The 15,978-nt window shown below is 41.9% G+C and overlaps 1 protein-coding gene across 2 annotated transcripts; it reads left to right on the top strand.

The window, feature by feature from the left end:
• The first annotated feature begins 5,477 nt into the window (after window positions 1-5,477).
• Window positions 5,478-12,695, top strand: LOC141981736 (tissue factor pathway inhibitor 2-like). 2 transcript variants are annotated; one of them, XM_074943373.1, is made up of 5 exons: window positions 5,478-5,822; window positions 6,205-6,387; window positions 7,467-7,646; window positions 8,896-9,069; window positions 11,519-12,695. In XM_074943373.1, the coding sequence occupies exons 1-5, from the start codon at window positions 5,729-5,731 to the stop codon at window positions 11,614-11,616; spliced, it is 729 nt and encodes a 242-aa protein (XP_074799474.1). In that variant the 5' UTR covers window positions 5,478-5,728; the 3' UTR covers window positions 11,617-12,695. The 2 variants fall into 2 exon arrangements, with proteins under 2 accessions (XP_074799474.1, XP_074799473.1); XM_074943372.1 differs by having other exon boundaries at window positions 5,491-5,822; window positions 11,516-12,695.
• Window positions 12,696-15,978: the final 3,283 nt, after the last annotated feature.

Raw genomic sequence — 15,978 nt, forward strand, 5'->3', positions numbered from 1 at the left:
ACATGCAGTGGAAAATACAGTAGGAAGATATATATATACACACAGAGAACATGAAAAAATGGGTGTTGCCATACCAACTGTAATGAGACTAATCAATTAAGGTGGGCTATTATCAGCACCGGTGTATGTATATCTTCCTACTGTATTTTCCACTGCATGCATCCCATGAAGTGGGTTTTAGCCCAGGAAAGCTTATGCCCAAATAAATGTGTTAGTCTCTAAGGTGCCACAAGGACTCCTCCTTTTTCTCTCTCCTTTGTACTGCCATTCTCCCCCTTCCAAGCAAAGCATTTTGCATAAGCAGCACAATTGCTCAAACAAAAGGCAGGGGGACCCAATTCAATGCCTGCCTATGAAAAATATGTTGTTTGGAATGTGGTTGTAGCCCTGGTGCTCCCAAGATATTCGAGTGGGGAGGTGGGTTTTTTAGTAATATATTTTATTGGACCAGCTTCTGCTGCTGAGAGAGACAAGCTTTAGAGCAGATCTCTGCTGCAGAGCGTGTCTCTCTCACAGCAGGAGTTCCCCCAGTAAAAGATATTACCTCACCCACCTAGTCTCATTAAAAACACCACTTTATCACTGTAGCAAGCCACAACAAGCATAGGAGAGAAGCATCCCACATTCAGAAACAGCTTCCTTGTCTAATCTGCATGCAGCTCCTTTGCCAGGTGTGGAAGAGGTTGGGAGCAGCAGTGGGACAAGCTGCAGATTGAGGGCATGGTGTTGCCGAACTTAAACCAATCAGAGTTCCAGTTTTGAAGGTAGCTCAGCCAGCCCAGTGCCAGTCAGGGTCATGCCTGGAGATATGAGTGTGGCATATGTGGGTACACGGATAAGTGACACAGACTACAACATGGCCCTGTCTAGTTGCCGCAGGTGCTGGATTCAGTATAGGGAGGTGTGCTGGGATCCACAAACCCCACACTGGGGAACAAGGGGTAAAGGAATGGCTCTGGGCTCAGCAAGCCCCCTGCCCCCACACCTGCAGGAAATGCTCCAACTGGAGGAGGAGTTAAGAAGTAGGGGAGCAGCTCCTTAGGGGGCAGACCAGGGAAAACAGCAGACCTGTGACCTTCAGTGTCAGCTGAAGAGAGCTGACAGAAAGGCGGGATCTCTCCCCATGACAACTGCGGAAGGGTCCCTCTGTGAGGGAAGGGAGGAGCTGCTACAGAGATAACCTGAGGAGGAAGCAATTCTCATTCCCTCTCAGGTGGACTCTGAGTTTTGTTAATCCTCCTTTACTTTGTTTGGACTACCCCAGCAGGGGATCTGATCTGCCCCAGGAGCGTGGGCCATGCTGCAAGAGGAGGCAGTTGCCGCCCAGGAAGAGAAATTATATGCAGTTGCCAGAAAATGCTGTGTACTGAGTGATCAACCCTCATGCTGCCTAAACCCAGATGGTGACCCAGGAACTATCACAGGAGGGTGATAGGAAGTGGCCTGGGAAGGACAGCCTTAAGTCTCCCTGGCTGTCAGACCACTGATAGCCTTCAAAGAGCCCTGGGTCAGAGCCTGGTGGAGTGGGAGGGCTGGGGCTCTCCTACCAACAGCTCCCTGCAAGGCATGGGCCTAAGCCCTGATCACTAGGAAATGCTACTCTACCAACCAACCCCTGAGTGAGGACTGTCGCAGAGGGGAAATTGTCTTCCCTCCCTCCTAACTTTCACCTTTTCTTACCATCACTTGCTGTGTCTTCTCTTCAGAGTCTACGCTCTCTAGGGCATAAACTGTCTCAATGTGTTTGTTTAGTGTCTAACACAATAGATCCTAGATCCTGATAGGGACCTCTGGCTACTACTGTAATATATTAATAATTAATACACTCAGGCAGCCATGTCTCATTCCACTGAATAAGGCTGCATTACTGTATCCTTAGGATTACACATCTGACCATATAAGTGACCACATGGAACAAGGAGAGCTCAGTACTGTGATATCATGTTTGTTTCCTTTCACCTTCTCTCCACCCATACCAGCTATGCAACTCCCTTCAGCTTGTATAAAAAAAATCCCCAAGACCCACCTTTTCCTCTTGAGTCCTGCTGCTGAAATGCTTTTTCAAGGCTTCAGCCTTCCCCTGCTTCAACCACTGCAACTTTCCCCTCTCTGGCTACTGATTTTTACCTTGCCCACCATCAGTCTCCCCAGAATGTAGCTGCTAAAATACATTCCCTTTCTCACTGTTCATTCCCTTATTTTCATCACCTACCTGTTGCTTTTGGAATCAAATTCAAGCTCCTGGTTTTCACTACTCGGCACTGTCTAGCACCACTGCTGCTGCCTGTATCTCAGTGCTTCTATTTCCTTGTATCAGCACAGCCACACTTTGTACCTTGCAAAGTTTCTGCTTACTTACCCTAGTATCTACCGTTTAGAGTCACAGGTAAACAAGTGTCCATTAGGGTAAAGTTGGTAGAGGACTTAGTGAACAATTTTGTAGCATCTTCTCTTTATGGGTATGTCAAATGTGACTCCTATTCAGGAAAGCTATGGTTCTTGCCACTCTATCTCCAAAAATGACTCCAATAATGGAGGCAAATCTTACTCACTTTATGCACATGACTAGTTCTATTGACGTCATAAGAATGGCCATGCTGGGTCAGACCAAAGGTCCATCTAGCCCAGTATCCTGTCTTTTGACAGTGGCCAATGCCAGGTGCCCCTGATGGAACCAAAAGAATAGGTACTCATCAAGTGATCCATTCCCAGCTTCTGGCAAACAGAGGCTAGGGACACCATCACTGTCCATCCTGGCTAATAGCCATTGATGGACCTATCCTCCATGGATTTATTTAGTTCTTTTTTGAACCCTCTTATAATCTTGGCCTTCACAACATCATCTGGCAAAGAGTTCCACAGGCTGACTGTGTGAAGAAATATTCCTTTTGTTTGTTTTAAACCTGCTGCCTATTAATTTCATTTGGTGACCCCGAGTTCTTGTGTTATGAGGAGTAAATAACACTTCCTAATACTCAGTGGAATAATATAAAAAAGCAAGATTTCAGTGTCCACAACTGTGCACGTTATCACATAACACCCTAAAGCAAAGACCCATTTGTATGGTCATTTTATTAGTCTCTTCTTTCTTACAAAGAACAGCTCTACATTTTAAATCTCTTGTCTTGTTGAAATGAAAGCGCAGTTGACTAAATATTGCACCGCACTGTAAAAATGATAGACAGGTTTAAATTAAACAATGGTTTGTGTGTGTGTGTGATGGTGGAAGTGAGTGCATTAATTCTGCTGTTTGTTTAAAATATTCAATTTTTTTTCAATTCTAACCAAATATGATGCATTCTAAAGAACATCAGTCTAGTCACATTTAAGTCAGTTGAGAATTTGTTAATATTAGAAAAATGACATTTTGACTTTGCAAGAAATGGAAAAGGTATGTTTGCACTTCAGGGAACCAAGTTTCATTACATCTGATGCTACTAATAACCCTAACTAAAACCCAGGACATCTGTTATTAACTATCGTAATAACAGGATTACTAAACATGACAGCTGTGTCCTTGTGGTAACAGCTCAGGTTGTATTTAGGTAGTTTGGTCTGTGTTACTAAACCATTCATTTATCCCTTATCAATCTGATTATAAATATGTGTGTGTGCGTAGATAGATATAAAAGCTAAAGGATATATTTTAAAGAGAGAATACAGATGGATGATAGAAATACAGGAAAGAAGTACAGGGAGAAAGAGAGCTCTACAAACTGGGTGCTTTGTGGGTCAATATGAACAACATTCGGTGAGTATTCTTTTCTTCTTTGCTTTTTCCCCTTTCTGGAAAATTTCCTGTATTAGCTTTAGTTTGCATATCCTCCACTGCAGAAAAGTTGATTATTAGAATACATCAAAGGTACCTCTTTTTAATTATTTGTATATTTTTATTTATACATACTGTAGCTGTACATGACATTTTGCAAATAAATAAAAATGGCAAGTCCTTGTTGCTCCAAGTATCTAGACATCTAAGGGAGACACAGCATAGTCAGGATGACAATAAGAGGGAGGGAGGACATCAGAGGAAGATCAGGGGACAGAGTTATTTTTATCTAAGATTTTATTCTTCTTCTCTCAACTAATGTATTCAATCTGGAGAAAATGTTAGTTAATGAAAGGTCTATATGTAATGGTATACTTTACACATAAAAAAGCTCTGCTAGACAATTGAGCTAATCCTCTGCCAGGACAGGATGGACACCCTTGATGTAGATTTCCATATGTTAGAGAATATACTTTGATTCAAAGCTGTAACTGGGTATATGTGCAAGTGGTTAAAAGTTCTCGGCTGCCTCCTTTTTAAATTAAAAATTATTCACCAAATATGACTCCAATGGGTTACCTTTTTTTTCTTGCAAAGTCCATTGAAATGTTGCAGTGAAATACAGAGGCAACAGCCCCATAATATTAGACAGTTTCCCTAAATTGTCAACTTCATTGTAATTTGCGTAAATTATTATAAAGCCAGAAGGGACCCTTGTGCTTATCAAATTTGACCTTTGCACAACACAGCCCATAGGACTTCCCTAAATTGATTCCTGTTTGAACAAAGGCATGACTTTTAGAAAAAGGTTCATTCTTAATTTTAAAAATTGCAGTGATGGAGAATCCACCGCAACCCTTAAATTGTTCCAAGGGTTAATTGCCCTCCCTGGTTTTTTGTTTTTTTTTTAAAGCACCTTATTTCTAGTCTTAATTTGTCAAGCTTCAATTTCTAGCCATTGGATCCTAAATCTTTGTCTGCTAGATTGAAGAGTCTTCTATTACCAAAGTTCTGTTCCCTGTGTTAGGTACTTATAGTCTGTGTTCAAGTCCCGCTCCCCCTCCCCCCACCTTTTTTTTTTTTTTTGTATAAACTGCAGTCCCTTGCATGCAGTGGCCTAAGGGTCACCATGCACCAGCTTTTCCAGCAGCCACTAATTTCCCTATTTCTAAACTTTTCCTCAACTTTTCCTTTCGTAAAAAACGGGGCTGCCACAAACTCTTCCATTTGAACAAAAGTAAACTGTTATTGCTAACACTAAGTACAGTCACCACAAATAGCACTTTAATGGGATATGTCGCTTTAGCATCATCAAACGGAACAATGACTTGAAGATGTACCCAGTAGCTGAAAAGGCAAGGTAAGAACGGAGGGGTCCGTTATCCTTTGATATGACTGTGATCAGCACGACAGGACAAATCGGAAACTTGCCTTCTCCCCAGCAGGGGGTTTGACAGGCAGATTATTGCGTAGCCTGATTTATGATTGATCCGCACGGGTGACAAGGGGGCAATCTTGCCTGCCACCATCGCGGAGGAAGCTGAAACATTCCTCACGCTCAGGACTCCCTGATGTGCTACTCTTGGCTCCTGGAGCGGAGTTGACGGTTGTTCTATTGTACCCTCCCCGCCCGCACTTTCCCCCCCGGGGTGAGCAAAGGGCCTTTCCCGGAGTTACTCGCTGGGAACTGCCCAGGACCCAGCGGAACCTGGCCGCGGAGCCGGCATGACGCGCTCCCAAGCGCTGGGAAGGGGCTCTTCGAATCGCCGCCCTGCCCCATAGGCGTGACTCGGGCTGCGCGCCACACCCGCGCTCTGCGGCCCCGGGGGAGGTGATCTCGGCGGATATAAGGGACGGAGAGATGGGGCAGGAGGGGACAAGCGCCGGCTCGCTCTCCAGATCGGTTGCCCTGCAGCCCCGCGCCTCGGCCTCGGTTCCGCGTCTCCATCCCTGCAGGCAATGAGCTCGCCCGCCAGCCTCCGGAGCTGCTTAGCTCTGGGCTCGCTGCTGCTTCTGCTGGGACAGGTTCCGGGCGTTCCCCAGGCGCCAGCAGGTAACAGCCGAGCTCCCGGCCCGGCGAGCTGCGGGAGGGGGTTCGGCTCAGCGCGGCTTTCCGGGGTGCGTTTAGTCCTTGAGCAAACGACGGTGGCTCTCTCCGCCCCGGTTTTGTCCGGTGAAGCTTCTAGCGCTGGCTCCAAGCTCTGTCTCTCCCGTGGGCTGGCTCCCGCCGCAAAGCCCCAAGAGTTTGATACCCAGCATGCTGGGGGCTAAGATCACCCTCCGCTTCCTCCTGCCTTGTCAACTTCTCCCAGCGTCTCGCTCACCTTCCCGCTCCTCGCGCTGCTAGGGCTGAAAGCCGGCCACGTGGAAACTGCCCTGGCCCGTCGCCTCTCTCCCCGGTGACTCACCCCGAAAGCTCTTGTCTCTCTTTACAGCCCCAAATCAAGAGGTCTGCCTGCTGCCCCCGAAGGAAGGCCCCTGCCGGGCTCTCATCCGGAGATGGTACTACGACAGGTACACCCAGACATGCCAGGAGTTCACTTATGGGGGCTGCTATGGCAATGCCAACAACTTCATAAGCTTGGAAAGCTGTGAGAAAAGCTGCTGGATGATCCGGAGTAAGTCCTCTCTCTCCCCCTTTATTTAGACACAGGGGTCCTCACCCCAGCATTGGCTTGGGCATTCTGGGACATCTTGGTTATCCTGCGCTGTTGGTTAATAGTTCGCTGCCCAGGTTTGCATTAAGCGAGGCAGACTACTGATCGCTTCTGTTATGCCCCAGCACATCAGCAGAGCTACTTAGTCCTTCTGGTGTGCATGCTTTCTCTAAAAGTAGACGTAGGAGCCTATTCGCTCAGAAAGCTCCATCTTGTTGTTTTTCACTAATATGTCTATGGCTCTTTTGCAGGGTTGCCCAAATAAAACTTTTACTATGCCCTGCAGCCATGCCTGGTGTGCGTACTCATTACCCAGTCTGAAAGCATCCTTGAACTTCTAGGGAAGGTTGCATTCTCTCAACATTTGCTGCTTCATCAGTTGAAGGCATAGACCCCAAATTCTATTTTTAAAAAAGCATTTCCTTCCAGCTACATAACTTAATAAAATTTGTAGCTTGCATATGTATGTTTGTCACTTGAGCCGAAATGATACGTTAGCTAGTAGCTCTCAGGTGTGATGCCGTCACAAATCTCCACACCAAGAAGCTTCTGGGAGCAGGTGAAGGTTTCCTTACTCAGTGGATTTTGCCAACTGTTTTTTCTCTCTCCTGGATTTATCATTTTGCCAGTGACAGCTGTAACAGTAACAGCACTGGTAATACTAGGGTTGATCCTGCAACCCTAGCTAGGATAAAACTCCCACTGAATCGAAGCTTCTTAGAGCTTTGTTGGCTAAACCAATAAAATGACTGAGGAAGGGCCTAAGATGGAAGGATGTATATGCCTGGCTTCTTTTTGGAGCTCATCATAGTCTGTCCCTAATGTTTTTAAGAAATCCATTATGTATGAAAACTCCATCTAACTCACTAGATACTCAGTCTAGTGCTGTATTTTAACAATCAATTATCATATATCTCTTAAGCATATCGGCAGAAGTTAAATAAGTTCAGAAGTATCTTTGCCAGTGGAAAGCATGTCAGACAAGATGTAATAAAGTTTAGCCTAACTGTGCATTGATGTTTAAATGCTCTTTATTATAGAAGTGCCCAAAATATGCAGACTGGAGGCTGCTCCAGGACCATGTAGAGCTTACCTAAGAAGATATTTCTTCAACCTGAGTTCAATGAAGTGTGAGAAATTTATCTATGGTGGATGCTATCAAAATGATAACAACTTCAGAGATGAAGCTTCTTGTCTGGACTCCTGTTTGCCTGAGAAAAGTAATGATTACTCCAACGTTCTACTAAAATAACTTCTTTTTAAATGTGCTCTCAATAAAAAAGATGGTGTTTATCAATACAAATGTTATTTTTCTTTTTACCTATGAAGACACCTTAAAGTAAGCTTTGCCTCTACTGTTTCAAGTCTGATATTTGTTCATTGCTATAAAGCGTTTTTGAGCATGTCATGTGCATGTCAATTTTGACTACACACTTTCAGGGATCATCAATCTCCACTGCCTGTTAAGTAAAGGACAAAACCACAGATCTAAAATATTATATTACAACCTGAATCCTGCCCAACAATTACACCCACACAACCCTTTGACTTCTGAGGGATTGTAGAGGTGTAATTGAGGGCAAAATTTGGTTGTGTGTGCCCATGTTGCCGCAGTTTAGTATAACGCAGTGGTTGCTGGGCTTTAGGTGGATGATGCCTGAAGCTTAGGGACAGAGCGCCTTCTTAAAATTAAAGACCTGAGAAAGACTGCCAGGTTATTTGCTTTCGGCACTCATTTGATCTCAGAAGGCAAAGAACTTTTATATGGAGTTGTGACTCTTCGTTGCCTCATTTTCAAAGAGATAGTTACTGTCAGCAGATAACTATATCTAAGCTTTGTAGTAGAACCCCAAATGTATACCAGACGCATACGACTATCATGAGATGAATAAGCAGCCATCACAACATGCATCATGACATCTTCATTAGTTTTGGCTCATGGCAGAATTGGCAACATTTTCATGGGTGAAAAGTAACTAGTTTAGTTTCTCTTTCACATTTAAAGAATGGGCAAATATCAACAGTAACAAAGACAATTCTGATAAGAAAAAAACTAACCTGATTCTTTTAAATACAATGGTTTTTTTTTAATACAAGCTATTTAGTTAGTTGTACTTATCAAATCATTGAATAGATTAAGGGCAAAGCTAGGCCTTCCTTACTCACAAAAGAAGTAAGAAAGCAGCATGTGGCTCCAAATTATTCATATGTATTAGCTACACAGCACTGTCTACAATGAATTGCTGAATCTCACATGCAGTGTGATTGTGTGAGGGCTCTTTATATGGTATCTGAGATGTATATATGGTTTACTCATGGGGATATAAGGAGCCTGTCCTACTGAATCAATGGTAATCACAACCATTTCAATTGGTGCAGGATTGCCCCAAATTTTGTTGGACCTACAAGTCAGAGCTACTGAATATTACAGTAATTTCTCTCTCTCGCTCTCTCTTTTTTTTTTTTAAGCTGGCCCCTTATTATGCTATAGCCCAAAAGATGAAGGATTGTGTTCATCTTCTGTGACCCGCTATTACTACAACTCAAAAAGTCAATCATGTGAAGAGTTCAGCTATACAGGTTGTGGTGGAAATGCCAATAACTTTGTTAGCAAAAAAGATTGTTATAGTATCTGCAAGAAAGGTAAGATTTTTATTTTTACTATTTAAAATGTACACATTAATTAGCATTTGTACAAAGCTTCTTCATCCTCAGTGCACTTTACAAACATTTCATCCCCAACCGTTTGGGGTCAGTATTATCACCAGCATGTAGCTGGTAAAACTGACGCAGGAGGCCATATCCTGCTTTCCTTAGAAGAATAGTCCCCTAGAAGTCAATGAGACTAATAACTTGAGTAACGTAAATAGGAGATGAACCCTAAATGGTTAAATATGAATATAATGTAAGAACGACCACACTGTGTCAGACCAAAGGTCCATCTAGCCCAGTACCCTGTCTTCCGACTGTGGCCAAAGCAAGGTGCCCCAGAGGGAATGAACAGAACAGGTAATCATCAAGTGATCCCTGTCGCCCATCCCAGTTTCTGGCATAGGTCACAAAAGGACCCAATATTCACCCCGACTAAAACTTGTAAGAACACTAACTGACCTCTCTCTCTCTCATGGACATTTTAACTAGAAAATTGTGTTCATACATGTTATCCCTGGTTTTAATACTTCCCATTTTGCTTCATTAATTTTATATGTAAATCTTTCAGAGCTGAAAATAGAAAAGCACCATACTAAAGTAGCATTATATTATATGCTGACCCTAAAGTGTTCACCAACTGGAACTTCTTTCAACAGTCAGTTCAGATATTGACAGGCTATATTCTACCATTGATATCAATGGGAAGGTCTAAAGATGGATCTGTGGTTTACATGGGTCATTATTTGTTTGTTGAAAACAAAGTAAACTCTAAGGTGACTTTTTAAACTGTTTAGAACACTTAATACCAATAGGACTGTTTATGCAACATGTAGCTTGTGCCTTCAAGGACTCAATATTAGGAAATGTGGGAGGTAATGATCTGATCTTATAAGCATCATGGAGTGAAATTCAGGCCTCATTCAAATCCATGGTAGTTTTGCCATTTGCCTAGCAATGGGGCTAGGATTTCACCCCAAGAATAGTGAAGGAAAGATGAAGTCAATAGGACTACTTATTGTGGTAAACATTTTTCATGGTAGTATGTGCAGGATTGGACCCCAAGGCTGACAATGCAACATGATATGGTCTTTAATCATACTATATGGTTATCTGATACAAGTGTTTATCTAAATTGTATTTTATTATTATGCAAAATAGCATGACCACAAGGTAAGACAGCATCACGATGCAGATGTACAAAAAGACAGGGATAAGGTTGAACATTCAGCTTTAACTTTTACACTTTGAGAGCTCATTGGCACCTGCAATGTTGCATCAATTATATAGGTTTCTTTTTAAAAAGTGTGTGTGTGCAGAGGAAAGGAATAAAGAAATATCATGAGTTCTGTAACACACAGGCACTAGTTGGCAAAGCCCAAGAGAAGCAAACCAGACTCTTCAGCAAACTGTACTTTAAGACTAAGTAGACACTGGCCAGCTGAAGGGGATTGAGGTCAGTTTGTACTCCAGTGCATGTGTGCATTTCCATATCTTTGTAGTGTACAGACTGGGAGAATGCTATTATGGGCAACTTTTAGGCAGCTTAAGCACATTCGTCTCCCCCAGGCAACTCTTCTGCCACGTTGTTGTTGTGTCAAAAGTTGTGGGGACCGTTTTTTTTTTCCTTTGAATAAATATATATTTGCTCTTCAAACTGATCAACGACCTTTGGGCACTTAAGCAGTGTAAAGAAAAAGCATCTAATTAATTTCAACAATAACCCCCCACTAACAACTGAGGATTTGGGAGGGACGCAAAGGAGCTGAGGACTGGCCTTTGGGCATATGGATGCAAATTAAAACGAAGCACTAGGCAAAGTCTCTCGATCACTTTTGAAAAGTGCACATTTCTCAAGCCCTGCTCACATATGCACTGAAAAGGCATGATCCAAAGCCCACTGAAGTCAATGGAAAAACCCCTAATGGGATTTGGGTCTGGCCTTTATTGTGCTCTGAATTAACAAAAATAACATGGCTGTACACAGTCAGTATGCAGTTTTCAAATGCTTTGAACTTTATATGAAATCAAAACCATTTTTTTTAACTTGGCAAAAGCAGCAGTTAACTTTTAAACTTTGACTCTCTTTGCTTGAGTGCTGTTCAAAGAAATGTGGTTCAAAAAAATATTGTAGTGGGGAAAATGTATCTTTTTTTTTTCTGCTATAACTTAAAAATGGCTGGAGAGATTTTGTTAGTTTTTTCCATACTGATTCTTAAGAACAGTCAAGGAAAATTTCCGCCTCAAAGGTGAATGTTTAGGAAAGGTTAGAACGTGCGTAAACAGGGAGATATAACGGAAAATGATCTGCAACCTCAGTTACAGCTGTTGCGAAGCGATCAGTGTGAGTGTTTTAACGAACAGGAGGGAAGAAACAAGTGAGGAATGATGACACTCTGTCAGCCTAGTTTCCCTAACTCCACTTCTTTCATTTTCTTAGCAGGGAGTAAGAAACCAAATATCAAGAAGTCAAGAAATAAACTTCTCAAGACTACGAGAAAACTAGAGAAAAAATCTAATCAATCTAACCTAATGTTTTAAATCTGAAGTGCCCATCAATGGCAAATGCACGACTTTGACTTAGAGAGCCTCCTACAATATACTTTTACTTTGTGTGTGTGTGTGTGTGCGTGCGTGCATGTGTGTGTACAATTTTATTCCTCAGACTAGTTCTGTCTGAGAACTACTCTCTTTGAACAGTTTTTTTACATTAGAAGCAGCTATTATTTGTAATGAGAATTGACTTGTTTGGTTCTCTGCAACACTATTTTTGCTTAAAAAACCAAATATTTGCATTTCCATGTTTTTCCTGAGAAATAGTGCTACTGTTTTTGGGAAATGATTTAACTGTCACGATCCTGTGAAGCTTGAAGTACCCTTCTTCTGTTTGTTTAACTAAGGTGTACACCAAGCTAGAGCCCTGCCCTTAATTTTTTTAGCATTATTTGTTTACTAAACTGAACATCAGCAGAGCCTTCCAAGACTGTATACAAATATCTATAATACTTCTCTTGCATATCCTTTTGTTATTATCATTGTCAGTCTATCCCTTAAAGGGAGCCATGTTTAAGTAGAAGAATCAGAATAGTGGTAATTATATTAATGTGGCAAAGGAGATTAAAGCCTGGTTCAGTTTAAAAAAAAATCCAACTTCCGTGAAAGGAAGCCTTGATTTTTTTCAAGTCTTTCCTAGCTTTGGTAATATGCAAAATAATATAAGCTCAAACCTGGGTCATCCTGCAAAAGGAAATTGGGCCTGGGGTCTCTTGGACAACTTCTTGTTCTAACAGAAGACAATTAATAAGTTACATAAGTATTTGAAATGAAGATGTAGTCGCTGCATTACACCTCCCACCCCAATAGCTGGTATGGCTGCGAAACTCAGGGTCAGATCGTGAACTGGAATATTTCCGTTGACTTCAATGGAGCTAAACCAGTTTACTCCAGATAATGATCTGGTCCTTCATATTGACAAGGGAGGCTGTTGAGCATTGAAAAATGGGAGCTTCAGTAACATCTCCCGTTGTCCCTGTTTTGGGTCACTTTTGTAATACTCGTGTTAGTGTGCTGACAGACATGCTATTACGCAGTCTTTTGTGTATTGTTTGTTTTTACAAGATCCATGTAGGAATTATGTTTTTTTTTTCAGTTATAATTGATTTGTATTGGAAATTCCTTATTAATAAAAATGTTTTTTAAAAAATAGAAAGCTGTTTTTGTCTTAATGCTATTAAGTATCCCTATATAGATCTATCAATGTGTGTAAATACATGTGTGTAGCCAAACTAAATGAGTCAAATATGACTCTCGGGTTTAATCTGTTAAATCATCTATTTTTATTGAGATTTCTATGTGAACAAGGCCTGCAGATTACATCGGTCATTCATTCCCTATAGTTTGTGTATCTCAGCTGGCCATAAGGGGTTGCTTTGAAATGGTGGTTGGATAAGTTCAATATCTGTTTGGTATTTGGTAGGTCTCTTGTCTGATGTTGCCCTACGTGTGGATCTTTTCAGAAAACAACCTGCTTGGGCATAGCCAATGGTGTCTCAGACATCTCTGTTTAGAATCTGGGTGTTGAAAAAGCAGCAGGGTAGTTCCAATCCTCTGTTGCACTTATCCTGACAACACTCTAAATACGTATTTTGTAGTCTCCATGCTCCCATATAAATATCACTTCTGCTCTGGGTATTCTTGACCTGACCGAGTTAAAATGCATAACAGGTCTTCTAAAGTAAGAATAGGAACACTGCAGGTTTCAAACAAGTGAGCTTTTTTTCTACAGTCATGGTCTCAAAGTTTAAATAAACACAATGCACCTGAATCTCTGTCTCTCTGGGGATTAAACCCCTAAGTCCCTGGTTCTTGACACAAAACATATTTCATTTGTTACTCTATCTGTGCTGAACATGATTTTCTTTAATACTGAACCTCAGATAACTATTTGCTCACTTTCCAATGCATGGGCAAAGCTCTGTTTTTTACTGAACTTCTGTCTGATTAAATCAACTTTTCAGACACAATTATGGGCCAGTTTGGCTGCCACTCAAGTTGTGGGAATTTTTCTTTAGCTCCCAAAGGGCCCTGCCTACAAAGCTCCTGATAGGTTGAGCTATCCAACCCCACCAATTGAATGGGATGCACTTCTTAAACCAGAAAGAGGCACAAGAAAAGTTGTGTGAGCAAGTAGGTGAGTCTCTGGCTGGCTCTTACTATCGTCCAGGCCTACATGCTTGCTTCCCAAGCCCTGCCTCCGTCTGTTCCTGCTTTCCTGCCTCGCTCCAGGTCCCTGCTCCTATGTCCTGCTCCTGATTCTGTCTCTAGATCTGGCCCTTGGCTTGACTCCTACCTCTGACTCTGGGTCTGATTCTAACCATTACATCTGACTGCCCATGCCCTGGTCCATACACCTTCTCTGTGCCATTCTTATCTTCTATGTCTTTATCAGGTCCCCTATTCCTTGTCTCCTTTGTAAACTAAACAATCCTATCTTTTAAATCTCACCTCATGAGGTAGTTTTTATGGGCCACTAACAATCTTGGTTGGCCATTGCTGTACTCTTTTTATTTCTGTGATTTCTTTGATATAGGGTGACTAGAACTGAAAACAATATTCCAGGTGAGGCAGTACCATTAATTTATATAATGTCATAAGGATATTAATGTTTTCTATGATGATTTATTTCCTCTAACTTTTTGTTTGCTGTTTTTGGCCACTGCTGCACATCGCTTGAGTAACCTACATAATTCTGTGTTGTCTGCAGATTTTGGTGCCCCCTTTTCCAGATCATTAATGAAACAATACTGGTCCTAGAACTGATCCCTGGATTGTCCACAGTTAACCTGTTGTGATGTTGAAAATTCGCCATTTATTTCTGCACTATGGCCATATTGGGGATGAAGCCTGATCTCCCCACAAACTCAGCCTGCTCTCAGAGAGGCAAGCTGGGTTCTGCATCGTCATGTTGAACAATAATAAAGATTCTGTGGTTTGATTCTGGTCCCTGTGCTTTCCACCACTTTCTTTAGCGGTGGGCAGCCCAAAGCTGCAATTATAAGCTTGCTGAGGCAGGAGCCTTGCCTTGCACATAGGAGGGTAAAATTTTCCAAAACACCTACAAGATTTAGGAGCTTAAGAGCCAGATTTTTAAAGGTATTTAGGCACCTAAATATGCAGGTAGGCACCTAATAGGTTTTTTCAAAGCACCTAGGTGCCTAACTCCTATTCATTTCAAGGCAGATTTCCTCGGTGCCTAGTAGGTGCTTTTGGAAATTCCATCTGCATTGTTAGGTGCCTAAAAGGGCCATATTTATAAAGGTACAAAGTCCCATTCTCAGTGGAGACTCAGAAGGCCAAGTCCCTTTAACTTTGTACAACAGTCTTTATGGCTACTACATTCTGTCTCTCGAGGCTGATGTTTCTGTACTGTGTTGCCCAGAGTATCTATATGGGACAATCAAAATACAATTTGCAAATAGCATAGAGCAGTGAATGGTTTGGAAAAAAATATAAGCCTGCTCAGAGTAGACTACTTGAGCTCATCAAACTAAAACTGAATGTCACAGGCTTAAGTCTGGTGGAAATGACATTTTTGTCCTGGTGTTGCAACCTGATATTTGTTTCTCAACATGGATGTTCTATGCCACCCTAGAGGGCTTTGAACCGCAGAACCTTTCCCTGGAATGTGGATGGCAGGATAAAAACAAGGGGACAGGGAAACGCCTCCTTTCCCCTGCAGACATGGAGAATAAGATTGCCGCTGTACAGGGCTTTTTGGACAGCCATTTTGACAAGTGGCTGGTTGTTTCTTGCCTCCTGCTCTCCATCCCCAGAGCAAGGGCTCTGCTCTCTCTTACAGTATGGGAGTTTATGAATTTCATGATTCAGGACATTCCTGGGACTTACCAAAGTTGGGGAGTCATTTATTTTTTTTCGGGAAAAAAGACCAATTTTTCAAACCCTAAATTTTGGAAAGTTCAGAGGAAAAAGTACCCAGATATGAACCACCTCTGGTTTTGATTTTTCAAACCAAAAACCTGACTGTTGAGGTTTTAGAAAATCAAAACCTTTTCATCTTTAATTTATTAGATATCTATCTATAGCTATGTAGGATACACAGCTTGTAATGTTCAGGAAACCAGGTCAGTAATGAGCTAAAGTTCTTACTCTCTGAAGGTTGTCAGATGGCTTGTGTGGACTGAGTGGATGGTCTCAGTCCAGAACTTAGAGAACACATGTTTTCCCTTTAATAAACTCATAATTGCAATTGGCTCTAATTGGTATCTTGAATCACTGCTGGACAAGGACTGAATGAGCATGTAGTTTAAATGATCCTCTAACCCAAAGAGCTATCAATGTAGTCCTCTTCATGAGCACTAAAATTCACTTAAGGATAGAAAATTG

The sequence above is a fragment of the Natator depressus genome, chromosome 2 (assembly GCF_965152275.1).
Source record: "Natator depressus isolate rNatDep1 chromosome 2, rNatDep2.hap1, whole genome shotgun sequence".
Classification (NCBI taxonomy): domain Eukaryota; kingdom Metazoa; phylum Chordata; order Testudines; family Cheloniidae; genus Natator; species Natator depressus.

Coding starts and splice junctions, on each gene's coding strand:
- LOC141981736 (XM_074943372.1), top strand. CDS start 5,729: ATGAGCTCGCCCGCCAGCCTCCGGAGCTGCTTAGCTCTGGGCTCGCTG. Junction 5,823..6,204: donor CGTTCCCCAGGCGCCAGCAG/GTAACAGCCGAG, acceptor CTCTCTTTACAG/CCCCAAATCAAGAGGTCTGC. Junction 6,388..7,466: donor AAGCTGCTGGATGATCCGGA/GTAAGTCCTCTC, acceptor TCTTTATTATAG/AAGTGCCCAAAATATGCAGA.